The sequence below is a fragment of the Cheilinus undulatus genome, linkage group 16, assembly GCF_018320785.1.
Source record: "Cheilinus undulatus linkage group 16, ASM1832078v1, whole genome shotgun sequence".
Classification (NCBI taxonomy): domain Eukaryota; kingdom Metazoa; phylum Chordata; class Actinopteri; order Labriformes; family Labridae; genus Cheilinus; species Cheilinus undulatus.
Genome location: NC_054880.1, coordinates 16,476,165 through 16,502,906, shown reverse-complemented (window position 1 = coordinate 16,502,906; position 26,742 = coordinate 16,476,165). Strand labels below are relative to the sequence as shown.

Here is a 26,742-nt window from a genome sequence, read left to right as displayed (position 1 = left end):
CCTTGGGGGATGCATGCCTACTATGACGTGTCATCTGTCTGATTGGCCCATAATAAATGTGTCAGACAGAACATGTGTCTGCGATTGTTTTTAAAAGTTCTGCCATTCCCGAACACCATTTATGGACTGTTGCCCACAAGGATGGGAAATCTATCTCACGCTATGGATAAGTGAAACATTCAATCTGGTGTGTCAGGTTAACACATAAGAAAAGTGGCATCATCCATCACACTGGTTTTCAACATGACTTTTTCATACTATCCACCAGCAGTCCTTCGTTAATGCTGTAAAGCTTTTCTATTGGTGGTGAAAATGCAAGTGGAGAAAGAGCTTTGGAGGGTGTGCAGTTCAGTCCCTCTCAAAGGGTCACCAGAAAATCTACTGCCCATCCTTGACATGACATCCTACATTTGCAGTCAGTCAAAGCAGGAGCTACTTGGTGACCCTTCACCATCGGCCACTTCACACCTCGTGCAGAGCAGCAGGGACTTTAGTCAAGTGCATCTCAACTGTCACTGGTAATGACTATTATTAATCAAGTCCCTGGATTTGCCACTCAGAGCCAAGTTCTAACTGGCCCGTGTATTTTTAAATTTGTGCTGCTGCTTGTGGCTTCTCTCATCAGTGCAGAGTTTAGAGGGGAACATGCCTATAAACATCCTTACAAAGTTATCTGTAAAAAGGCCTCTTGCTATAAGATCTCCTTGTTGAAGAAGTTGAAGTGCAGACCCCAAACCGCCTCGCTTTGCTCACCTGTCTCCCTTCAGACAGCCAGAGAGGAAATAGTTTCTTGTGAGGGAGTTGCAAAGCTAAACAAGATTCAGATGCTTTCAAAACAAAGTGCTGTTGTGTCAGAAGTTTCTAGGGAAATAAACACTTCAATTCACCCCCACAAAGAATATACACCCTGTCTGGCTTAACAAAACCCGGATGCTCTGCAGTTCATTCAGCTTCGCTTTTTTTTTTCTATCCCTGTCTTTCAATGTTCTGTTTCTGCCTTTACCTTCGAGTCTCAGATACTCCAAAGAATCAACTGCTTTTCCCCACTTGAGTTTTGTCTCTCTTGTGTGTTTCTCTGGTTTGCTTTGGTGGCAGGGATGTGGCTGGACAGACAACGCTGGTCTGGATTCAGCAGGCTAAAAATTAAGCCACTAAAACAGGAAAAGTGTCCTGTGGCTTGGTAACAGAGCCGCACAATATCAGCTTACAAGAACGTAGATGTGACACTTGCTTGGACTGAGGACTGTGCTCAGAAAAAATGGCATCAAACCACAAAATATCTGTGGAAATGACTCATAGACAAGAAATGTCCTTATTCCTAAAATGTTTCAATCGATGATGTAATGAGATCGTACAGAAGGCCAGGGTCAAGAGAAGTGATGCTGGAAAGATGTACGTGGGCTTTTTAAGGCTGTGGGAGTGTGAGACAGAAGAACTGACTGTGTGGAAGAGAAGAGAGCTGGAGGAACAGCAAGGAGAAGAAAAGGCAAGTAGAAATTGTAGCAAAGGAGAGTGAGTGGGCGTTAATTTTAAATATCTAGCATTACCACCAGCAGCTGCACTTTGTCCTACTTCGCCTTGCAAAAAAACAAGCACGCACTCCTTCTATTTCATCTGAAAAGGAGGCCCCTGTCAAGCTCATGAATAAACACCACGCAACACGAAGTAGCACCAAACAAACCGCCGAGGAAACAGGGAAAACGGCGATCAACAGAAATGATTCTTTCCTTCCTCTCCCCCCGGTCAATCATACACCCACACTCTGGGCAGGCTCAGACTCTCCTTGGTGAGACCAGATGCCTTCTTCCCTTGGAACAGCCTCCTCTCCCACCCCCTCCCTCTACTCCCCCGGTTAGATTTGGCTAAGCCACTGATCCGTGAAGTGTTGTGGTATCTGCCAAACCAGGGCATGGTTGTAAATGGTTGGAGCTGTGAGAGAAACCATTGTTGCCAGTGGAGTTGTTCTGGTAGTGATAACAGCATTGGAAATGCCTCTAATATGGCCTAAAATGGTGTTTTGGCGAGTTTGCAAGTCAATGCTTTGACCTGATACCAAAATATTTAAGCTGCTCTAAATGTCACCTTGATCCTTTTTCTCCAAAACAGTTTCTGGAATAGCAAAGGGTACATCAGTGCTGCCAATGGCACCAACTGTTTTAAAGTTTCAAAGAATAACAGGGTACTGCTGGACGAGAGTGTAAAAATCAAGCAAGGAAAATGTCAGCAATCAGTATTTCCAAGCCCATGGTTTAAGACTTTATGACAATAATCTAAAGCTTGACAACCGTTTCCTGGTAAAAAAGCAAGAGATTTGTTGACCCTTGAGTACCGGACAGCCAAGCTTCTGCTAACAAAAGCTTAGCTTGTTTCAAAACTTTGTTTTAAAGCTTGGACAAAGAAGTTCTGTGGGTGAGTATGATGGACATTAAAAGCTAGCAAATAGAGATGTGGCCCTGGGATGCCAGAGCTTGCTGTTGAGTCTCTCTTAGGTTTTGAACATAACTTGAGTAAGCGTGTGAAGTGTCATTTCATGACCTCCAGATCACTAATCTGGACTTTGCTGATGATGCAGTTACCCTTGCGGAGACTGTAGATGTCCTTGTGGGGGCTCTCTGAATGAGGAGGCTGAAGCATTGGGAATGCACATCTCCCGGGCCAAAACACAGATGCAGGCATTCGGGGATGCTTTGGATGCTGCCATGTAGAGCTGTTCCCCTCCCTTGGCAGCATAATCCATTGATCCCCTGACTGCGAGGCTAAGATCAATGGCAGACTAGGACTCACACATGGGGCGATGGCTTTGCTGAGCGAGACAGTGTGGCATTCCCGGTATTAGAGAATGCAGTCGAAAGTTAGAGCCTTGTGGCCCTTGGTCCTTTCAGTCTTACTATACTCTTGATAGGCCTGGATGCTATCTGATGGCCAGAGGTGCTAAGTCGACTCCTTTAGGATGATGTCTCTTTGACACTTCTTAAGGTATTGTAGGCTAGACTGTGTCTAATGCTGATGTGCTCAGGAGAGCAGGGATGGGAAGGGCTGTTTATTACAGAAACGGCAGCTGTGCTTTACAGTGGCCTGGGGTGCTTTCCCAGGCTTGAGCCAGCTCACCACATACAGGGTGCCATGGAGCCAATAGGCTGGTCCTGACAGCGGGGGTAACTCCATGCGTAATGGAGGGGACAGATGGGAGGAAACCTGGGGAGATTGGGCATGGGCCTGGTGCAGGCCTAAAGGATGGTCATTAGGAGGCAGGAACAATATAGGACCAAGGTTGATGTGGCGAAATGCTGAAATGGTATATGCTCCCATACCTGACTTGATCTTCAGTAGGCATGCATCCTTGCCTGATCAGGATGCGTGATTTGCATGATCTACATGGAACTTCATGCTTCGCCCCATTTACCTTGGAATTCAGATCTGGGAATGACGTTACACCCTAGTTGAACACATTCCCTTTGCTACGAGCTCGTAACTGGGGGTACTGGGGATTGCTTCGACTTTCCGAGTCGTAATTACAAGTTGAGGGCACAGTTGTGATCATGTCAACTCAGAATTTCCGAGTTCAAAGATCAAATAGAACACACCAATAGACCCTGGTGGAAACACCGGCAACAAAGGCCCACAGGAACCATTTAGCTTCTTGAGGAGAAATTCCTGGGACTAAAAGCTCCTGGTACTTTTGGTCTAAAAAGAACCTAATAACACATAGATTTTATTGTGCTGGTTTCAAGGGAGAGTTCTGTTCCAACCAATGTACAAGGCTAAGTATGAGAAACTGGGAAGAAAGAATCTCTGGTTGCCAGTTGTCACCCAGGCTTTTAACACAGTAGGAAGTGAGCCCAAAGCAGCCATAGGGAGAGTCTTAGTTGATGAAGAGGGTCAAAACATGAGGGAGTAAATGGGGGACCATATGGGAAGGCTGAGATGTCAATGAGGCACAAGCACTCCCTCTGGAAGGAGAGCAAACTTTAGCACAAAAGGACCCCTTTGGAGCGCCTGAGGGCAGCCCCAACTTTTACATCCCAAGAGTGGAAGTCAAACCAAGCCATAAAACATGACGACGGAGCAGACGGGGAAAGAGCCCTTCCATCAGCCTGCCAGGCAGCCAGATCTCCCCCAACAAAACCCTCTTTCTCTCCTTGAAGCCTTGGCCCCTTAAACATTGAGCCATGCACACATTCTTCAGTGACATAATGCTTTTTTAAGCTATTGCCCTCTTCAACCCCCCTAAACCACCACCCCCTCCTCTCAAATTTCCCCCTTTTGCCAATTACTATTTAAATATGAATACCAGTGCAGGGTTTGAGTGTTTGTTTTTGCTCCTGAGGTGGACAGAAGTGAAGGAGGGAGGTCAACTTGCGAGCTGACGTCAACGATCTGCCGTCCTATTGAAGTGCCGTCGGTAGGTGTTTGCTAAACGGCCTCTTGGGGCTATAAAAGCTCCCATAAAAAGTAGCAACCTGCCCCCCTTCTTCCACCCGGTGGAGCTGCAGCAACGCCCCGAGGGAGTCGCAACTCTCACAGGAGGCGAGGTCCATTCGCAGTGACTGCTGACAGCGCTGCTAGATCGCGCTCTGCTTTCTTATTCGGAAGGAAATCTTGTAACAATGAGCTTGCAGTGTGCTGGTGTTTGCTCCAAAGTGTGTCAGTGTCTGCAGCAGATATAGGCCAGAGTTTCAACCCACTGCCCCTCACTGATGAGATAACTGTGGTCAGGTGCTCCACAGCCTGAGGAGTGCAGAGTCATTCAGGAAGAGGGACAAATCCCCTCGGGAAGTAGGACCAGAGGCAAGCCCTCCACACACTGATTAAACACACACACTGACCTCTCATGCACTAACAAACCCTGTGCTCTGCAGTTTAGAGGCTGAAAGATAACAAGCGGAAAACTGCAGCCCAATTCACTCACAGTGAAACCAATATCCACACAAGCAACTGGGAGTCAATGGAAGAACAAATGTGTTTAGATATAAGGGCCATGCATACTGCTTAATGATTTATCCATCATTTATCATTCCTTACACAACACTATTAAAGTGTGATAAAAGTTGACTATTCAAAAAAAAAACCTGCCTCATCTGCAAGCAACTGCATCATCCTGTCAGATCCATTCACTGAGAAACATCATGAATTTCAGATGATGTTTGATACAACTTGTTCCGTCTTTTTGTTCTTACTACACACACCACAAACTCAGACCTGGACTTTACTCCATCGTAAACCTGCAAAAACAGTTGGTTTTTCAGCAGCATCAAGCTCAACAGTAAATTAGCCTAAAAAGTTGACATGATACCACAGAAAGTTGTGTATTTACTCTGTCAGCAGCAACAGAGCAGCATTTTAATTCATTTGGAGTGTTGTTTTTGGCAACCTGATTAAGTCCAGCATGCCCCTTTCATTCAACTCTGTGTTACTCTACACTGACTCCTGAGGGAAATGCCTGGCTCTAGCCCTTGAGTTGTTAAATTCCTTAGTTTATTTACCAGGTATTTGCTATCTGTTTCTGTTTGCTATTGCTGCAAAATAGGGTCCAGAGTAGAGCTTCAGGTAATTCATTCCTTTCTTTTTAATTATTATTGACTAGTCTGCCAATGGATGAAGTCTATAAAATGTCCAGAAGAAGTCTAAGCATCACCCTTCAAATCACATACATTTCCAGAGCTAGACCTCTTCTGTCTGCTAAATGATATTGTAACATTCTAACAATATGACTGTTGTCAAACCAAAAGCCAAGCATTCTATCTAGCATCAAAAAGACAGAAAATCCTCAGATCTAAGAAGACAGAACCAGGGCGCTCAGATGGCCTAGTAGTTGGGTCGTGCCCCAGGTGCACAAGCAGCCCAGGTTCAGGTCTGGCCTGTGGCTCCTTTCCTGTACGTCTCTCCCCTGTTCTCTCATCTGTGTTTCAGACTCTGCCCACGGTCCTCCTCCGTAATTACAGCGGTAAAAAACCCCAAAATATCTCTTTATATATATTAGTGCTGTCAATTGATTAAAAAAATAATCAAGTTGATCACATCACTATAAGTTTTAGTAATTTTTGGCTTAGTTCCGTGTTGTCGTTAGCATCTTTGCTAACATTAGCAGCATTAGCTCTCATGGCTTGATCCTGTGTTGTTGTTTGTGTCTTTGCTAACAATAGCAAAGATGCGTTTTCCCCGGAGGTGGAACTTCAGACTCGCAGTATGTACCCACAGCTTTTGTTTCATCCAGACTTCCATTAGGCAGCCTTTTAAATTGAAATTTTGTCAAGAAGCAGACCTGGGTCTCCTCCCTCATCACTGCTGGCTGCATTTGATCTGCCTTTAACCTTTTTACCCCAGGGATGTAAACATCTGTGCAGAAGGACCACAGGTGGAAGTTGTGGTCAAAATTGGTCAAATGGTTAAATTGCGTTATTTTTCTTGTAACGCATCAAGCCTTCCAGATTAATCATGAGCGTTAACACGTTCATATTAAAAAGCGTTATATCTTTGAGGGTTTGTTTTTAAGGTTTTCATGATAATGCCATCACAGTAGAGGTATTCAAGCTACACCTTGGTGTTTATATTCCAATATAAAGCATTAGTCAAGCTTAGAAGTAACTTTAATGTTCAAAAAGTGCCAATGGAATCCAAGTGTGCCAGTTGCAAAACAAGACAACAGCTGAAGATATGAATGCTGGAATGATGTTGCTGGGATTGTGCTTTCAGAGCACTGTTGCCCCCTATCTCTGCTTGCCCTGCGCCATGGAGAGAGAAAGAGACCGAGACAGAGACAGAGAGATTTTCTTTTAAACAGATGTCGGGCCAGATGTCAGGACTCATCGTGTTTGCTGAACCTGCTGACAGCAGCCACATCCTTCCCTTCAACCCTCCTCCAAAGACTCTTTAATGAGGAGCCAATCACGTGTCTGCTCTGATCATCACTTCTTGCTTTAGCCAGTCACGTACCTGTCAAGATTAATTGAGTTTACGGGGAACCAATCAGATTCTCTTTCACATTCTGCACTGTCAGAGCCTTTTTTAAAAAGTTTCATTCTACATCAGTGCGCCAGCACGAGAGAGAGAGCGCTTCAAGAGTGACAGAGGAAAAGAGAGAGGCTTCACAAGTATCACTGCAGCACGTTTGTTTCTTGTTAATCCATCCCTCTGAAACACTCCCTGACAGTGCCATGAAGGAAAAGTATTTGATGCCTTTTTATTCCTCGCTCTTTCAATTAGCGTTCTTGCTGCACAACAAGCCTTCTGACCATTTTTCCCTTCCTCCAGAGTGGGAGTGAGCAGCTTTTAATAGAGGAAATGATTCCAGGGGCCGGCCCACTGCTGTGCTAATACCCTCATTGATTTTCATTTTGGGGGAACCCTCCCAGCTGATCAATCTCTCACTGCGAACTCGCCAGTGGCTGGCCTAGGAGGGGGCGCAGGATGGTTTAACATGGGCTTCACTGTCTGATCTAATGTGTGTGAGCTGAGTTCATGTTCACCCCCCCTTGTTGTTTCTCTACTCGCCCCCCCCCTCCCTCTCTCTCTTTTCCTCCACCGCCGTCGCCACCACCTCTGAGGCCAGGGGGGCCGGCTTGGCTGTGTGGGTAATCCTTCAATGAATGTGGGTCAGTAAGCGGGGCTTTGCCTTCGTCACTCAGCGGAGGGGACAGACAGAGAGGTCATAACCCCGGTCATCCTGCGTGTGCGCGCACGCACACACATGCTGGTGTTCACATGCCCTACACATGAAGACAAAGAGCCAAACACGAGAGACGCACTCACAGACACACAAACAAAAAGGACATGCATGGATGAGCAGCCACACACGGGCAAAACTCACACGGACCAAAACAAGCAGCAACACAAACAGGGAACACAATCAAGCTCATCACAGAGTACAGGATGTAGAGGGATGAGAAAATTATCCAAGGATCCGACTGACAGTCTTCTACTCTTATAACTACATAACATAAATACTTTTTTAGACAAATACTGTATTATAATTGGCAGGTGATCTTAAACTATGATTAAATCTTCCCTTTTGTTGACAATAAAGTTGACATCCTTTCCCTTTTGAAAGCTAATACACATTTTTCATTGAAGGAAAAGATGATCAAATTCTTTTATGATATCATAAAAATGTTAAAATGACTTAGCCTTCAGGTTCACTAAATTAAAGATCAGATTCATGACAGCCCTATGCTGTTAGACACAGAAATTACTTCAGAATTATGAATAAATTTTTGCAAAATTATAACAGATGTGAGACCTTCTAGTGTTTTTATGCTACCTCCATGCTGGTAGCCAGGGCTGAAGGCATTATGATTTCTGAGTTGTCAGTGCAACTAAGATGTGTGGGCCATTATAAAAATATATCTCAAGAATACTTCGAGTGATTTTCTTTAGATTTGGAAAACATGTCCGCCCTGGCTCTGGGACGAACTGATTAATGTAAGTCGGAGATCGAAGTCATGAGGCCCTATGATCATTCCATTGCTGATGAATGCAATATCTCAAAAAGGGAGGAATTTTTTCCTCAATCTTTGCAGAAGCATCCACTCTGACTCCTGAATGAACTGATAAGGTTTTAAAGTTGCAAGTCAAAGGTCAAAGTCATTGGGCGTCTTGTTCATTTGTTGTTAATAAGACAAACAGTAAGACAAAACTCATTTTCAGTTTAAGTTAACAGTGCTCAAACAATTTAAGTGTTTTTGTCATTGTGTGTAAGGAATGATGATAAACAAGAAAACGACTTCAGCTGACATGGGTCTATTGTTCCAGCCTAAAGTCCCACATCCTTATTTGTTCGTACTGCCAATATTTACAGCTGATAAATTTTTACAGCCAAAATACTGGTTTCAAGTCTCGGCAGAATTTTTTAGCTCTGTCAATACTGACATCATACCGATGATAACCTGCATCACTTGAAATTATTTCATGAACAAAAGCAGTGCTCTCTCACTCAGCATGACTTATTAGATGGAGAACTGGGTATAATGTCCATTCTCTCACGCCATTTCTGCATCAGCTACCCCCAGATTAATCAGTGCCTTTGTAGAGGTGCAAAAACAAGCTTTAGTGATTACTTGATGTGTAGGATTACTTTGCTTTCAAGAGAATCATGTTGCAAACACTGGTATTGTGTAAAACATGAGAAAAAGCGGATAGAAAAATGTCTTTACAGCCAATATGCACTCAAAATCATTATTGCAATATAGAACACTGTATTGCACAATGCATGTTTTCTTACATTGTGCAGGCCTTAATTTGCAAGCTCTTGTCTTTCAAGTTTATCACCAAAAACTGTGACAGCTGGGAAAACACTCAGAGCCAAGACAGAAATACTCTGTGTTGACTTCTCTCCTGTGACGCTAACACGGTGACTTGCCCTAGAAAACACCAAATGAGGCTGAAACAACCCAAACACACAAATGGAATGATTTCTACTGAGCAAAGAGAGAGAGCAGAAATCATAGAAGATGTGAGACAGATAAACAGCCTGATAAGATAAAATAACAAACAGAGGTTTTATCTAGTTACAGGATTAAATCTGTCTCTTACACACATGCACACACCCAAATATCAAAGAGTCCTAATTAAGCTGCTCTGCATTCAAACTTATTATCCAGCACATCATTAACATTCCTCATCACAGACTCGGCACTTTATCTAAGAGAGAGCAGGCAATCATGAAATATTCATGATTTATTAATCTGAACACAGAAAAACAAACAATGGCAACCAAGGGAGTGTGACACCCTCTCCTGCCAAACATCGAGGAAGAAACATGACTGTTTGTCGCACGCTTGCTCGGCACTCCAAATCTCCTGCAGAAAGGCGTTGCCATGCTGGCATTCAGGTGAACGCAGCTAATTCCCATTTATAATGGTGTTTTAGCGAGATAAGGTGGAGGGGGGAGTGTTGCTGGTTTTCTTCACTTGGCCTAGATCTGCTTCTGCCGCTCATTCAGTGGCGGCGTGTCAACAAAATGTCAACCGCCGTGCCGTCATTAAAGGGAAAAAAAATCGAGGGAAATTGAAATGTGGCAGGGAGCCATCGGGAGCCAAATCACATCAGTGTTTCCATGTTCTGATAAAGAAGAGAAGAGAAAGCAAAAGGAGGGGAGGAAAGGAGAAGTGAGAGGGAGAAAAATACAGGGGAGGAGGAGAGGCTGGATTCTCTGCACGCTTTTCAGAGACTTTCTCGAGTGGGAAATTTCCTGCTGATGACACAGTTGTGGAAATGAAAACGGCGCAGCGCTTGGTTGATGTTACCGTCATTGACTCCTAATGGGAAAAAAATCCCACGGTACGCACAATTTTCAGTACTTCTTTTTTACCCCAACTTACTCACTACACCGCTCACTATTATCACTCAATCTCACTGCCACTTCTTCTTCTCTTGACTTTCTCTTTCTCTTAATCTCTCCCTCCACAGTGCTAAACTGCCCTCCCTTCCTCCCTCTTTTCTGGTTTTTGAGTCCCTTGGGTGACCTTGAGCAGCAGCTGCCAGTGAAGTAGCTAAAGTACAAAGTCAATACCAGCCAACAAAGCTGGTTAAGTATTAAATGGGGGCTGATGACGCTGCTGTTAGCCGGGGAGAGGCTCAACAAAGAGAAACTAAAAGGAATATGTGCACTCGGACTTTAATGGAACACTCAATAGTAATGACGGTTTGCTTTGAGCAATTGACTGGTGATATTAGATGAGATTTGATCTTTGCGTTTGATCTTTGCAGGATAATCTCCTCTCCAGTGGGAAAGGGAGCACTCACACTACTTACAAGCTCAATTTAATGCTATATGAAGTAAGCGTGCCATTGTGTGCCAAATCAGAGTGACTTCAGTTGGCGTAATCATTGGTAAATCAAGCTTTAAAGTGACTTGTCACTGAAACAAGGAAGGAACGGGTCACAAACTTTGACTTCCTGCTTAAAAGGAATGAAACTTAGTTTCCTAAGAATATTGCAGTGACAGAAAAGGCAAATCTGACAAATCTAGTCAGGCGCTTTAGTCACCATAAGGCAAAAAAATGGGACATTTTCAATTGTAGGGCCTGTAATAGCCTTTCTCTGTCTTCTCCAAGGATCATTGTGAGGAATCCTGGAAAAGTAAGTGGATAATGTAGCAGAGAATGGCAGCCTTTCATCAGCACTTGGCCATGGAAGTGGACCCGACTGACTCCAATTGAAAGCTACTGGGGATTTGAAAATCAATTGAATAAATGAACAGAGTGTGTGGCTTGTGTGTGTGTGTGTGTGGGAGTGGGAGATGGTTAGGGTACCTACTACTGGCTCCCACTCTGCCCTCCTGCTGCTGCTGCATTCCTCAGCAGAGCAGCATTCTTCTAAAGGCGGCGGGGTCAAACGTCAGGAGGCATTGATGAGCCTGGATGTCCTGGAGCACCAGTGTTAGTTTGTGGTGTGAAAGGTTGTCAAAATTCTTCATACTGTGATACTTTTCAGTACAGCATTCTTTAAAATGTTGCTTACTATTAGGTTACTTCAAATCTTAAGCCATGTCTTTAGAATAAAGGCTGCAGTAAACAAATGAGAGATGGTACTGTTTAAAACTGCACAAATATGTTAGCAATCAGATGTTTGCCTTCATTATTTTGGCAAGAAATTACCCATTACTGAGCCATTGTATTTTTCGTTGCCGTGATCATTTGTACTAGAATCAAATAAAAAAAACCTAATACATTATATTCATCAGGCCCACCCACAGAATTGGCTGGGCCCCTGACAAACCCAGAGAAGGGGCCCTCCCCAGTTGTGATTAATTGTTGGGATCAATGAAGGCTATGTGTGTTGGATCAGTAGCATTGCTTCTAGCATCCTGGCTAACAGTTACCTCATTTTGGAGCTTAAAAGTGAGTCTATATATTTTTGGGTCTTCAGTTGAAGTTGTTTATTTGTGCCACTTTTAAACTTCTTTTAAGCACTTTTTAAGCCCATTCTTGCCACTATAAATTGCTACTTCTCATTAACTGTGTGCACCATTTAGCCAATTTGCTACTTTAAATCCATTGTTGCCACTTTTTAACCACTTTTCACAACATTTTTGTGCATTCGTGACTGATTTTTGCCTCTGTTAACGCATTTTTTCGCTTAATACCCATTTTGCCACTTTAAAACCACCATTTCTGATTTTTTTTGCCACATATTTTCTACCCATTTCTGCCCCTTTTAATCCTATTTCAACACTTTTAAAATGCTTTCCACCACTTCATCTGCCCATGTTGACTCTTAACCCATTTTTTGCCACTTTTAAACTTCTTTTCAACACTTTCTTAGCGATTCTTGCCATGTATAACTGCTTTTCACATGTTCTGCTCATCTTTGCCACCTGTGATCCCTTTTCACTACTTTTTCTGTTTTTACAATTTCAAGCAATTTTGTTGACTTGTCACCTTTTTTCCGCTTTTAACCCATTTTAATTACGCTTTACGAAAAGGGGTTTACATTTTGAAGGATGCATATACTACGGCAAAAGTAAATAAATAAATTGTTGCTTTATAAGAGTAAAGACAAATAAAATATGGCTATCACAGCGCAACTTTACAATGGATCATTATTTTGATGACCTCCAAGGGCCCCCCATTTGGCTCTCCCCTCCATCCCCCTTATGGGTGGCCTTGGTTTTCACATAAACAGCTAAAAAGGACAGATCCTACGACATCTTTACCACAGAGTCCAATATGTGAGCCGTGCTGCATTCAGAGAGCATCCAGGTATCTACACTGCTCAGAGCTGGCCTGCCTTGGCAGTGCTCTCTCCCTTAATGCTAACAGCTGCTGTGACACGTGTGTGCATTCCTGAATCTGCACCGCAGTATCCCCCCAAGGCATCGCCTGTCCGCCCCCCGACAGTGGAAACGGAGGGCCGACTACACAGGCTGGCAGTACGCAGATCCATTTACCTGGGAGAGCTGACGTCGGGAGTTTTCACCAAGTGGGCCTGCACCCAAAGGGGCAATAAATTACATTAAAATGAAAGGCATCCATTTGATTAAATTCAAACAGGCTGCTGGATCGCAAGAGAGGAAAAAATGCTTTACATTTATTGGTCTCACTTTGTTGCCAAATACTCAAGTGTCTAGAAATCTTAACACCAGTCATAACCAGCAAAACTAATTCTAAAATCCCAAGAAAAGCCACCAATTCTTCACAAGGAAAATCACTTAGACTTGCGGCATAACAAGTGAAAGCAAACTAAATGCTAAACACTGTAAAAGTGTAAAAGTGAAATTGGATTTGGGGAGTTTCAGCCACGACAAGAATCAAATGTATTGATGCAGTGACAGAACAGCTAAAAGGCAGCTGTATTGATGGAAATAAATCAGCCGTGGTGAGACACACCACAGTGGAAAGAGAGAAGCCTGGGCAATCCGATGTGTCAATCAGCTGATTACAGCACACAGACATTCCCTAAGACAGGGATACCTCTGGGAAAACCAGGCCTGATCCGTTTGGAAACAGAGGCGGGCTGTCCAGAGATGACTGGAATGCCAGATAATGGATGACATATCTCTCCAGGTGACACCGAGCCCAAGGCATCCAGGGAGACAGACCGGGAGAGCGTGTGTGAGAGAGAGAAAGGAGGGGAAAAGGATGACGAATGGATAGACAAGTGCATGCTTGTGAAGTTTGGTTAGAGCTTTCGTTTTTGCTTTATAAGTTTGTGTGAGAAGAGCTGGAGGTTTTCAAGTTCACTTAGAGTTCAAGGAGTCTCTTCCTACCTCAAAGAAATACATGTTTGGTTCAAAATCTCCCCTCACGACTCACTGATTGATTGGAGATATGCGTAGGTAAACTTTCCATATGTTCCCCATCTGTCCTTCTTTTAACCTTGACTTCCAGGAACAAGTACTGTTATCACATGCCTGGGTTTATCCCCACTTCACAAAGGCAGAGGATCCACAGGCTCATATAAGCAAGCAGATCAAACCGGTGTCACTCATACGCAGGTGAAGCTGACAGCCAAGTTCACAACGTAATCCCGCAAACGTCAAACCAACGCCTACAGAATTAAAACATACCAAGCATTCAAATACAGCTGCTGATCCCAGGAGTGGAACCGTTAATTACCACCTTAACAAAAATGAGACCTCCAAAATTAGCAGTAATCAGCTGTCCCTGGGGGCTGAGTAGAAAAAAATGGCACCAACTCCTGGAAATTAGGGTTATAATTAACCTGTTTATTTGACTGATTCATCGCACTAAATCACCATAATTCAAGCATCTTACGTAAACCGACGTGCATGGACTTTTCAAAGGAAACAAGCATTTTGTCATGACAAGGTCTCCGTGGCAATGAAGTTAATTTGGTGCAAAGAAATGAAAAATTCCCACTGTTGACTTTCACTTAATTTGCACTAAGTACAGAGTGCAAATTAAACATGTCAGTGCACATCCTGGTGGGAGGCTGCAATGCTCCCATGGAGAGGAGTGGTGGTGAATTCCTTCATAGGAAAGGAGGTAGGGGAGGAGGGGATGTCCAGAGAGCTAATAGACTGGCTGGAGCTCTTTTACAGCATGCTTAAAAGGGAGCAAAGAGGTGGAGTGAAGGGTAAAAAGCAGTCATGTAGTGGGGCATAAAAAGGTTGGTTAACTGTGAGCTGCAGTTTGGGCTCTTTATAAGACTCGTTGATAGAGTTTTATATGTCCTGGTGATTTAAAGTCTGTATTTAAAAGGTGGATGTTGAATTATACTTTGCTGGTTACACAGTGTTTACTTGAACAGATGTTAAAATACATCTAAACAGAGCAAAAAAAATAAATAAATAAAAGCAAGGCGAAAGCAAAGAGCACTAAAACTATACACAAATCTGCATCTAATTTAGAGCCCCCTTTCCTTCAATTCTTCTTCTGTGGTGCTTTTACCTCCATCTCTAGGATTTGGTTCCCTACCTAGGGGAGTCATTAGCTTTGACAAAGGTATCGTTCTAATGCATCCCCTATTGTCAATATATCATGTAAATTTATCTTTATTTCTCCATGTCACATGCCTGTCTAAAAATGTCCAAATAAGTCACATAAAAATACATTTTTTTCTTCTCCCTGCTCATTTCTGGACGAGAAATGTTATGGAGTTGTGAATGATTTCTTTGTGAAAAACTGAACTTCACCAAAAAAATAAAAAGGAAAGAAAAATAGTTTTTAAAAAAGAGAGTGCTATTTGCTTTTACTTACTAAGCTAACTTCCACCTTGATGTGACAATCTTAACTGAAAGGTTAGTGTCATTGATTTTTGGCTCATTCACAGCCAAAATTTATTCACTATTCATAATTATGTAGTTATTTTTCCATTTCTCAAAGTTGTTTTAAGTCTGTCCTTGCATTTCAACCTAATGGTTTTGATGAAAAGACACTAAATGGGGTTATTTTACCAGAAAATGCTAAACTAAGATAACTTTTATTGTGTCCATGATGTAAGTTGTGGGTATATCTACCTTTTGGCTAATTTATTATTCTGGTCAGTTCAGTATTTATCAACATATTTACAATGTTACTTATTCATTACTAAAATAGACTGTTAATATAGTGACTTAAAAGTGCTATCACCAATAAAAGTTAGGAGTTAAGAGTGTGCTGCTAGCTAGCTTAAAGTTACGGCGAACTTAGCAGACTTCCGTTTCATAAAATGTTTTTCGGGGCAAGCAGTTTTTGGTTATTTTTCATCCCACTTTATCTCCAATTTATCAAATTATGCTGCATATAATTTTATTTCCCAAATGCTTTTATATCTATCTCAACTTTTTCATATAATCATTTCAATTTCACTGATAGTTATTTTAAGCTAGAGTGCTGTTAGCTTAAAGGTCAACAAACCAAGCTAACTTCCGTGTCTTATTAATTCATTTTATTTATGTAGGGCTTTAAGGGTGTAGCAAAACTAGCGTTGTTGAAATGCTTTAGTTTGTTTTATCAAAATTTATCAGAAATGTTCAAACTTTAAAACAAACTACACAAAGTTCCTACAGGTGTCACAGCAACCTTTCCCGATGATTGACACAAAGCTCAGGTCCAACGGTCACACATGCGCATTAATTCCACACGTAAACGGTTGTAGAAGGCGGTTTAAAGAAATGCCATATCCCATGAAAAATACACAAAAGTGTAACTTACTTGTCATACTCCGCGTTGTCTTTGTCACACCGAGCGTCCTTGTGCTTCTGCCAGTCTTTCCCATGCTTGCAGGTGGTGAGCAGCACCACATCCTCCGCGTTGTGGACGTGATGTAAGGCATTCCTGGTGTCCGAGCCGATACCTGTCAGGTAGCGCTTCCCCTTGAACACCAGCATGTATTTTCTAAAAGGCGGGATGGAGTTATACTTGAGGTACCCCCTGTCTCCTCCGGTCCTCGGATGCTCCTTGGAGAAGAGGGGGATGGAGACGTCGAAGTTGGGCCTGAAGTTCTCGGTGCTGATGCTGGCTTTGGCCAGCATAGCCTGGCCGATGTCGAAGCCCAGGTCTTCCGTGTAGTCCGGCCACGTCCCCGAGTACAAGTTAAATATGAGGTGGTTCCTGCCGTCGTTCCACAGAGGCAGGTTTTGGACCTTGGTTTTCAGGTTGTGGACGTATTGCGGGGACAGCTGGTCCCGGTCCAGAGTGTCCAGACTCAGGACGAACAGACAAGCCTGTCCGGGGTCTGAGGTGTAAAACCTGGACCCCTCAATGGTGGATAGAATGTTCTGATAACTCTCTGAAATCTTCTCCCCCTTCTGCTGCGGGTAAACATAAACTTTGAATCCGTTCTTCTGACACAGGGAGAAATCAAAGCAGGAGTCCATGCGGCACCGTTTGCCTTTGTAAACACTCGTGTTGACGTCCCTCTTCTGCCTCGGAGATATGTGCAGGTTATACTCCTCGGTGTCCGTCTGATCCCAGGGCTGGAAAAGGTGTAAAGGGTCCGAGAAGTGAGGCCAGGGCTGCTCCGGCCGGTACCCGTTCCGGCTGCGGTCATGCCGGCTCCTGCTCGCCGCTGGAAGCTGAACCCCTGCGAGGTAGAAGAGAAGCACTAGACATGCACCGGCGGAGAGCAGGATCAGGTAGCGTTTTTTGGCCTGCATGTGTCCTGGGAACAGAGGCGAGTTGTTTAGGAATAAGAAATGTAAAGTAGCCCGAAGTTAGGCTCTCACCAACCCCGGCTACACCGCTCCATCCTCCGGCAGCCTCCACGGATCCCCAACCCCCCTTCTGCGTATTCGGTTCCCAAATCCAGCAATTGATCCAGTGCATGTGGGCGATTTTAAAAGTATTTTCCCGTTCTCCCTCTTCTGTAGAGTTTCACCATATCGCACAGCGCCTACAGCGGGGCTTAGGTGCACCGTAAGAGCCCAGTGCTGCCCGGACCCTCTCGGACACAATCACATGCAGAGTGCTGCTTCCCCTGCGCTTCTTCTCGCCCTCATTCAGGCTGTCTGTGTGGTGCTATTCAAATGGAAAAACTGTCCGACAGCCGTCTGGGAACTCGCTCCCCCCGGCTGAACAGCGGCAGGGGTCCCCGAGGCTCTCCCAGACGGAAAGGAAAGGTATACCCCGGTTTGGATGTTAAACTCGGTTACACATTGACCAGTGAGTGTTAAAAACCCAGTCGGTGTGGCTGCCGCGTCGGATCCAGACGCTTGAGGTTGTACTCGCCTTATTCCCCGTGTTTATCACTCCATGGTCCCGTGTGAAGAGAGGCAAAAACCGCGGAGGAAAGCGTCGTAGCGCAGGGGCAGCTCAGCGGTGCAACTGTAACCTGACGAATCCCTGCATTTCTCTCCTTATTTCTCACAAGCTCCTCTCACAGCCTCATACGCGCTGATTTAGAATCAAAAAGCAGACCGGTGGGGTGCCACGCAGCAGGCGAAGTTATCCGGTCGATACGAGGGAAACAAACGCTCACCTCTCACTGAGCAAATAGCTGAGAAAAGGTTCAAAAAGACGGGATTCCTTGATCCTAGTGTCCAATTACCGAGTGCTCAGTTGTTCCGATTGTTAGTCAGTAACATTCCAATCCCGACACGACGGCAGCTGACGTGACGTCCCATCGAAGCGAATCGGCGCCGCTGATTGGCCCGTCTGTGGGAACGGAAGAGGCGGGACTTGGGGAAATGCACCCATTCATAACCGGAGTCCTCCGCATGTGCGAATCATCTAATTGTGAGCCTCTGGAAGCTGTTTGGAAATGAGCCAGACAGCAAGAAGATTGGCACTGATCAGAAGTTATTCTCTTAGAGTAATCAGGCTGAGTGCTTTACTGAACTCATTAAACCTTTCACAAACACAGGGTTCTTCACACGGTTTCTGCATCTATAGGCCTATTTGTAGTTATGCAAAACACAGGTGTTTTAGTTTATAAAGTACATCTTACCTTAGTGATTTTATATCCTCTCATTTCATTCTGATGGTATTTTCTGAATAGCACTTTAAATTCTTTCCCATGAGTTGAGTTACACTCAGCATACATAAAAAGTTAGACTATTTTGGTAGCTATAACGTGACAAATATTTGACACTGCTTACCTTGATATAAAACATACATTGTAGCTAAATATCCTAATAAATTGTTTCACAACAAATAAAAAAAAATGTTGAAAGGCACACAATGTAAACTCATAGATAGGGAGATAGATTTCAATAAAAAGAGAAGCAGTAATGGAGTTCAAACTTTAAAAAATGTAATAATGAAGGACAAATGTGAAGGGTCTATTTTAATGACTAAATCATTTGTAAGTGGCTTTATGATATTATAATGAAGGCATTTACAGTGTTTCCTTCCTCATTTCTTTCATTTCCATGTTTTAAAAAGCAGCTAAACTCACTGTAAAAAACTTGATTAATGTTGAGTGAACAAATTATGAAGTATAGGGTGCACTTTTTTAACTTAACTGGTTAATAAAACCCATTACATTGAGTTTCTTAAATTCTGTTAGGTATACACCAAGTGCAACAAAAGGTTTTAGTTGAGCCAAAATTTCTGGGGAGTCAACTTAAATGCACTTTGCACAACAGGTAAGGGAATTTGTGTTTGCTTAAGTATTTCTTTGTTGTAACAATGCATCTCAGCAATAAATCTTTTACTGTCTGCAAGTCTGGCTCTTTTAAATGGTGCCAAAATTGTAAGGAACATGCATTTGTGGGATGAGCAGCAGAGCTGACTATGTGGGCTGTGCACATTAAAATTTTGCCATATCTTCCCAGCCAATGCCAGCTTACTCTACTGTTGATATTGACTCCTGTTTTGAGCCCCAGGTGCTGACAATCATGTGCCTGACTGGTAATCTCAATGCAGAGAGATACAAAGATGAGGTTCTGCATCCTGCAAGATGACAACACTCACCTCCACAGAGTGGCGTTCATCAGACTTCCAGACATTGCGAGTGGAGAGGATGGAATGGCCCGCCAGCAGTCCTGACCTCAACCCCACTGAACCCTTGTGGGATCAGCTTGGGTGTGCTGTCTGTGCCAGAGAGTACAACGCAACCACTCTGGCCAACTTGGGATAAATGCTGGTTGAAGAATGGGACACCATCCCACAGCAGTGTGTCACCAGGCCCGTGACCAGCATGAGGAAGAGGTGCCAGGCTGTTGTGGCTGTGTATGGTTCTTCCACACGCTACTGAGGCTCCTGTTTGTTAAAATTGTTAAATTGCCAATATGTCTTGTTTCTTCAGACTTCAATCATCCAATCCACCCAACAACACCAAACGAAATAAGCTGTTTGGCATTGGCAGGGAAGATTTGGCAAATTTTTCATGGGCACAACCCACAAACTTAGCTCTGCTGCTCATCCCACAGATGCATGTTCCTTACAAATGTGGCACAAAAATAGACTTTCCAACGGTATCAGATTTATTGCCAAGAAGCACTGTTACAACAAAGAAATAATCTACTAAACACACATTTTCAGCACAAACAGTCTGTTTAAGGTTATGCCTCAGCATCTCAATCAGATTGAAGTCCAGACTTTGACTAGGCCACCCTAAAATGTTGCTTTTTTAAGTCATTCAGAGGTGGACTTGCTGGTGTGTTTTGGATCATTGTCTTGCAGCAAAACCCAAGTAAATTTGAGGCTGAGGTCACAAACTGATGGCCAGACAATCTCCTTCAGGATTTTTTGGTAGAGAGTAGAATTCACGGTTCCATCAATTAAAGAAACCGGTCCAGGTCCTGAAGCAGCAAAGCAGGCCCAGACCATCACACTACTACCACCATGTTTGACTACTGGTATGATGTTCTTTTTATGAAATGCTGTGTTAGTTTTCAACTTTTGTCTTGTCAGTTTACAGAATATTTTGCCAGAAGTATTGGGGGTAATCGAGATGTTTTTGTCAAACGTGAGATGAGCCTTTGTTGTTCTGTTTTTTTTTTTTGTTTTTTTTGGTGACCTCCTGGATGAGTCCTGGAATTCATCCTTGGAGCTGTTTTAGTATTCTAGCCACTTCTAGGGAGGTTTACCACTGTTCCAAGTTTTCCCCCTTTGTGCATAATGGCTCTCACCATGGTTGACTGGAGTCCAAAAGTCTGGGATCTCTTAGACTGCTTCACTTTGTCAGGTGAGTTCTGTTTAAGTGATAACTGAATTCAACAGGGTGGTTTTCATTTTCTGGTTATGCTGCTTAAAAGTGGGGGAGCTAAATTAAGACTATACCTGCATCACTTGCATGGAGGAGGGTATTACCATTTGATTTTTCTCTAGAATCACATTAAAAAGTATCCTGACAGCCCTAGTATTATCTATAATTTGCGTTGTCTCCCACAGCTGTTCATCTCACATTCATGTCTTTTTTATAGATCATATTTTGACATCTTTTTTGTTAAATGGATAGCAGCAGAGGTTGATAGGAACAAGGAAAGAGAGAGAGGGCGGGAATGAGGTTTTAAGACATGTAACAAATGACCACAGGCTGGGATGTTGCGGTCACATAGCACCACCAGGACGCCCCCTCCATGTGTTTTTGTCCCTGGTGATTAGCATAGTCTGTTGTCAGACAGTTTTTCTTGAATTACTGACCCACAGTCATGATTGTGCAGACAATCAAAAGCCACAAAGAATGATAAGCTGTGTGTAATTTTCTGTGACATGTTGCTAACACTGATATCTCCCACAGGACTCGGCTCAAATGAACGACTTTGTTGTTAACTCGAGATAAAACGAACATTGTTGATAAATGAGGATTTGAAGACGCTGAAGGAGAATGAGCTGCTAAGACTGAACCCCACACTAAAGTTTTCTTGTATCCCCAAACAAACTAAAGTGAGGCGGCAGAGGCCACCGGCTTGACATGAAAATTAATAGCAGAGGAGTGGCCCTCGCTGAGTGTCACCATGCCTCATAAGCCCACATAATCCTCCCCACTGCCATTTGGTGGCACAACACTCAGGCTGGGTGAAGAGGCCATCCTCATTTTTTATCGGCCAATTAGCTCAGAAGAGGGGGACTAATTAGCCGGTCTGGCTGGGAGACAGGCCAGGATCCTGTGGTTGGCCAGCGCTCATCGTCGGAATATGCTCGGTGATGAAGAGGCCTGGGTGCTGTTCCAGAGGGCTGCTCCCATCTCTTTACTTGTCCTGCTTAATCCAGCAGTGGAGAAAGTTTGCTGGCTGTGGGGGAATCGGGAATCCTGATTTATCGTTGGAGCACATAAGAAGTTTGTAGTAGACTTGTACTGTCTCCTGACCTTCTTCTACACTCTTAAAGCTGGAATTCTGGCTGGAGGAATAAAAATGCATACATGATATTAAGGTCCTGTGAAGAATTTAGTTGTTTTCTGGCTCAAATCTCTGTCATGATGCTTTAAATGATCCATAGGCCACTGTGGCTGATAGATTTGGTAAATTTACGTCACAATGAACCAAAAAAACAGCATTTAACTGACTGTTAACTTTCAATAAATGCAGTGACATCAGCTAACAACAGACTGTCCTGAGATGAACTGCTCTGTGATTTTATATTGTAGCGTTAGAGGGGCGGGGTCATTCCCCACTGTGGGCTCGTGACATCGTGAGCCCACATATTTACCCTGCCCACATGAAACCCAGCCAGGAAAGAGGTGAAAAACTTTCTAACAGTCTAAATCCAGAATTCAGTCAAATGTAGATCTCAGTGTTTTCACATGTCTACAGCAACCGTATTCCAACATTTCTAGAATGTTAAGACAAAAACTTTGGATTTCACTTTACCGGGTCTTTGATTTTGTTGTTCAAACAAGCTATTACCCAGTATAAGTGTGCTGTGATTCAATTTAAATGTAAAAGAATTCTTGGGCCAACAAAAGCTCTAATTAATACTCAAGCAAGTATATTCACTTATAAACGGGCAAAATTCTACGTGAAACTGGGCCTGTGGAATGCAGCACTGTCAAATAATCCATCTTTGAACATTTAACAATTTGTAAAGCAACAAAATGGGAAAATATATTAATACAAAACTGGAAATCTTAAAAAAAAAAAAAACTATTTTATTAGTTGTAAATAACCTCTTGATGTCCACCAGTGGTAGTACCATCGTAGCCCACAAGGAGGCCCTGCTTCTCGTATCAAAGAAAAACTTAGCACCCACCAGGACCCACTTGGAAAAATTAACACCAATTTAATTGTTTTCACTAAGAACATCTCAACAAAAGCCAACATCCACTTTTTCTTGCAAAAATATCTAAACTATCTAGTATTACAACATCATTTTAAGGCCACTCTAGGAAAAACAAAATAATACAGCAAATCTGTTCATTTTTCAAGAGACAACTCAATGTCTCAAGTTTAAAAATTATTAACATACAATGGAAAAAAGTTGTATATGTGCACGAACCAAAATTATTATTTTTTTATGTTCAAAAGTAAAAAATAGAACCACTGTTTTTGGTTTTATTTTTGTAAAATTTTCACTTTACACTGTTGTAAAAAATTGAATAGATCAAAGACTGTAAACATCAGAAAGGTACTTTTTTCTTGTAAATGTACAATTTTCAAACTCTGAAATTTTGAGTTTGTTTTCTTGCAAATAAATGATTTTCCAGTCTAAAAAAAATAAAAAATAATTCCCCCAAAAATTCAAACTCTTTTTGCAAAAAAATTAATAGATCCTCTTTATTTTTTTCATGGTGGTCCTCATACACTGTGCTGTTCCCCCATTAGATTATTGGTGCCCCTCTAGGGGTGCCCGTACCCCAGGTTGGGAACCACTGGTTAGGACTGCAAGTTTGGACTTTCATGTTATAAAGATAGAAGCATACACCTACTCGGTTCAAACCCATTATCATTACTAGAACCTTTGGTATTTTCTCTATGACCATCAAACTCTAACTAGATGATTCCTGAGTTAGAGGGGGTATTTGTGCAAGGTTTGAAGAAAATCTCTCAAAGCTTTTTAAGTGTTGTTAAGTTACAGTGTTTGAAAGAATAGCCTGGAGAGGTTTATGTTAGGATGGACGAATGGACGAACAGATGGACAGCCCAAAACAAAATGCTTCTGGCCCTGGTATAGCCATCACACAGGCAAAAAAAAAGACAGAACTTAAATTTCAGTATTTTGATTTCCAACATGTACCTTTGATTGTAGATGTTTTCTATATCTTAATAGACCCTTTATTGTATAGAAGTCAAATCTGATGTAAGTTTCCAGCTGCTTTAACTCTGCACCCTGAAGAAAAAGTCACACAACAGTAAAAGTTCACTTCACTTCAGTCTTTAGAGAATGTTGCTTTTGTTTATGCCGGGGGGACTTTGCTCTTAATTGCTTGCAACTCTAATGGGACAAATGTCTTGTTGCTAAATGACTCTAGAAAACAGGATCGTGTTAACCAGAGGAGATGGTGTAATCTGAGTCGAGCTGTTCTCTTGAAAAATGCTCCTGTCTTTTTAATGCATTGCAGAGGTTGTTCCCATCATTAAGCATCTGTCTTGATTGCAGGTGAGAAAAAAAAAAGAGACACAGCCTTAGCTTTAAAAGAGACTGCAGTGTTAACCGCTGCACCATCAAAGGCACCATATACCCTGAGTTTATCCCCCTGTATCCCTGCTGTTTCGGAGCACTGCAGAGCTGTGTGGTCTCTCCAAGACAGTGGTGAAGACTGGGAGTCATTCCAGGGAGCTTCACCACACTCCGCTCCTTCATCCTGCCTTGTGTACACTTCTAATATTTCCCACACCAGAAAAATTCCCCCTCTTCAATCACGCCTCTGTCTCTCTTCTTCACAGCGCTGTAGCAAGTCAGAGATAGGAGAAATCCAAGCTAGCTGTGAAATCTCAAAAGCTGGTCTCAGTAAGATTGTTATGTAAAACACCCCCTTGTTTTATCTGCCAAAATCAAGCAGTCGGTTTGAAACAGAGAGGAGCATCATTATGCTGCAGATTCTCTCTCTCTCTCTCTCTCTCTCTGTCCAAACTAAATGCTGGTGTCAGCATGGACATGAGCTGGAAACTGCCCCATTTTTGCAGGGATGTTAAAAACATAAAGCGACACATTTTTACATGCAGGGAAAAAAGCAAATGCTGTGTCCAAATACAGAAACTCTGACAAGTGTTAGATCAGTTATCTTCTTTGATATAAGCTAGAATGTACTCGCCGGGTTGGTACAAATCAAAATTCTGATTTCATACTTTGTGATTTTGAAGAGCTGTTCTGCAAAATTAAGTTGGCATAAAAAGAATCAATGTATGATTTAACTAAATATTTTCCCTTGGTGTTTCCCTAGTTTGTAACTCTTATTACCATAACATTGAGTCACAGACTGTAGCTAAGCATGCAAATCTAACATTTACTGCACTCTAGCAAGGCCTTTCTAGTTACCTCAGACATAATCCATTGGAGGAAAACAGGTTTAGAAAAGGCTGTTCAAAACTCTCAGTTTCTGCAAATGAAATCCTCCTTTGATTTGTTTATGTCTTCATTAGTATTCAAGATACAGGCTAATACCCATAATGCAATGATGCATTGAGAGCTCCTTTTCTGCAGCGTTTTCCCTCCTTTTTTATGAGTAGCTCCACCCACTGCTCAACCTGTTGACTTTTAATCCTTGCATAACAGGAGTGGAAGAAAACAATCACATTTCTGTCATTGCAATTCATCTCAAAATCTCTACCTTGAACTAAGACTTCCTGCTTAAATACAGACTGGCTTTTATTTTGAAAGAAAATAAGGAGTTCATGACATTTACTTGAAGTCTTTTTATGTAAAGGCAAATCCAAAATTTCAGCTAAACACATTAGAAATGTTGGAATAAGGTTGCTGTAAACATGTGACACACTGAGACTGGATTTGCACTGAATTTTGGATTTAGACTAGTAGAAAGTTTTTTACCACTTAAGTAGCTAGGTTTATTTTGGGCAGGGCAATAATAGCACCCCATGATGTCAACAGGCGCTATGGAGATTACCTCACCACCTAATTCTACAACATAAAATCATGAGAAGTTCATCTAAATAGAGTCTGCTGTTTGCTGATGTCACTGCTCTTATCGGAAATTAACAGCCAGCTAAATGGTGAGCTTTTATTCATTGGGAGGTAAATTGACGAAATATATCAGCCATGGTGGACTACGGATTATTTAAAGCATCATAACAGAGAGATTTGGGACAGAAAACTGACTTCTGCCTCTGTTCTAACAAACAACAACAACAACAACAAAACAGGTAGGCGTGCTCTTACCATAGTTCACCATAAGGTCAAGGGGCAGGCTAATTGCTGGAGTGCTCGTCTTGCAGCAGGGACAAACATCTTACCTGCTGAATGTGTGTTTTATTCCATATTTTACTGTTCTGATTCTATTAAATCAGCCCCAGATAATTAAAAGAAGCAGAATGTGGCTTTGTCTCTCTCGAAGCAGCAACAATTCAATCACATTGTCTGTTAGCATTGTGATAAAGTTCAGTAAAATACTTGATGATAGACATGTTCTACTCCTGTAAAGTCTGTCACAATAAAAGCCTCCAATCCTCATCACAATGGAAGACTTTTATTTTGAAGAGCAACATCAGGAAATAAAGTGTTTTAAGCAGAAACCTAGCAACAAAGAAATTAGAGAGAAACATAACTTCTTGTAACTCAGAAAAGAGAGTTGTAACACTGTAGCATAGCAGACATGCTTCCTACAGTCAGGTTGAAGCTTTTCTTAAATTTGCGAGGATTGTATTTCTCGAGTGGGTGTGGCTTCATCACATTCTATCTACACGCCCACAACATCCCATATTACTGCCTCATTTTTCATGAATTTGAAGCTTAATTTTATATCCCCACATTTTTTTGGTAAGTCTTTTATTACTTCACAGGGACTTTAACCACTAAAAAAGATTTTATGGATTGACAAGGACATAGAGGAGCAGAATAAAGGTAAATGTTTTATAAAACAAGGTGCAGATAACTTGTGATTTATCTACTGAGCTGTCCAGTTCTTCAATCTGGACTTTGCTGATGATGCTGTGATCCTTGCAGAGACAGTAGATGTCCTTGTGGGGACAAAGTGAAGAGGCGGAAGTATTGGGAATGCATGTCTCCTAGGTCAAAACAAAGATCAATGCATTCTGGGATGTCTTGGATGCTGCAGTAGCTTCAGCAGCACAAACACAACCCTACAATCCGTCATTGTTGTTTTGGCTTCCCCGCGCATGTGGCTTAAGTAGGCTTTGCTATGTATGATATAATCGTTTCAAGAAAGATGTGGTTGGCTGTCCACATGGAGATGAAACGGTAAGCGTTTACAGATTTTTTTCGCTCTGGGACCCCGTTTAAGAAAAAAAAAAAGCTTTTACTGCATCCCAAAACACTGTTTCCATGTGGATGAAACGCCAAT

At 42.5% G+C, this 26,742-nt stretch overlaps 1 protein-coding gene across 1 annotated transcript in view; it reads right to left on the bottom strand.

The window, feature by feature from the left end:
- The window catches only part of ext1b (exostosin glycosyltransferase 1b), a 185,175-nt gene extending 167,222 nt beyond the window's left edge, over positions 1-17,953 (bottom strand). The window contains exon 1 of the mRNA XM_041808251.1: positions 16,095-17,953. Coding sequence (XP_041664185.1) covers positions 16,095-17,038 — 944 coding nt within the window. The 5' untranslated portion in view covers positions 17,039-17,953. The remainder of the gene's footprint in view (positions 1-16,094) is intronic.
- Positions 17,954-26,742: the final 8,789 nt, after the last annotated feature.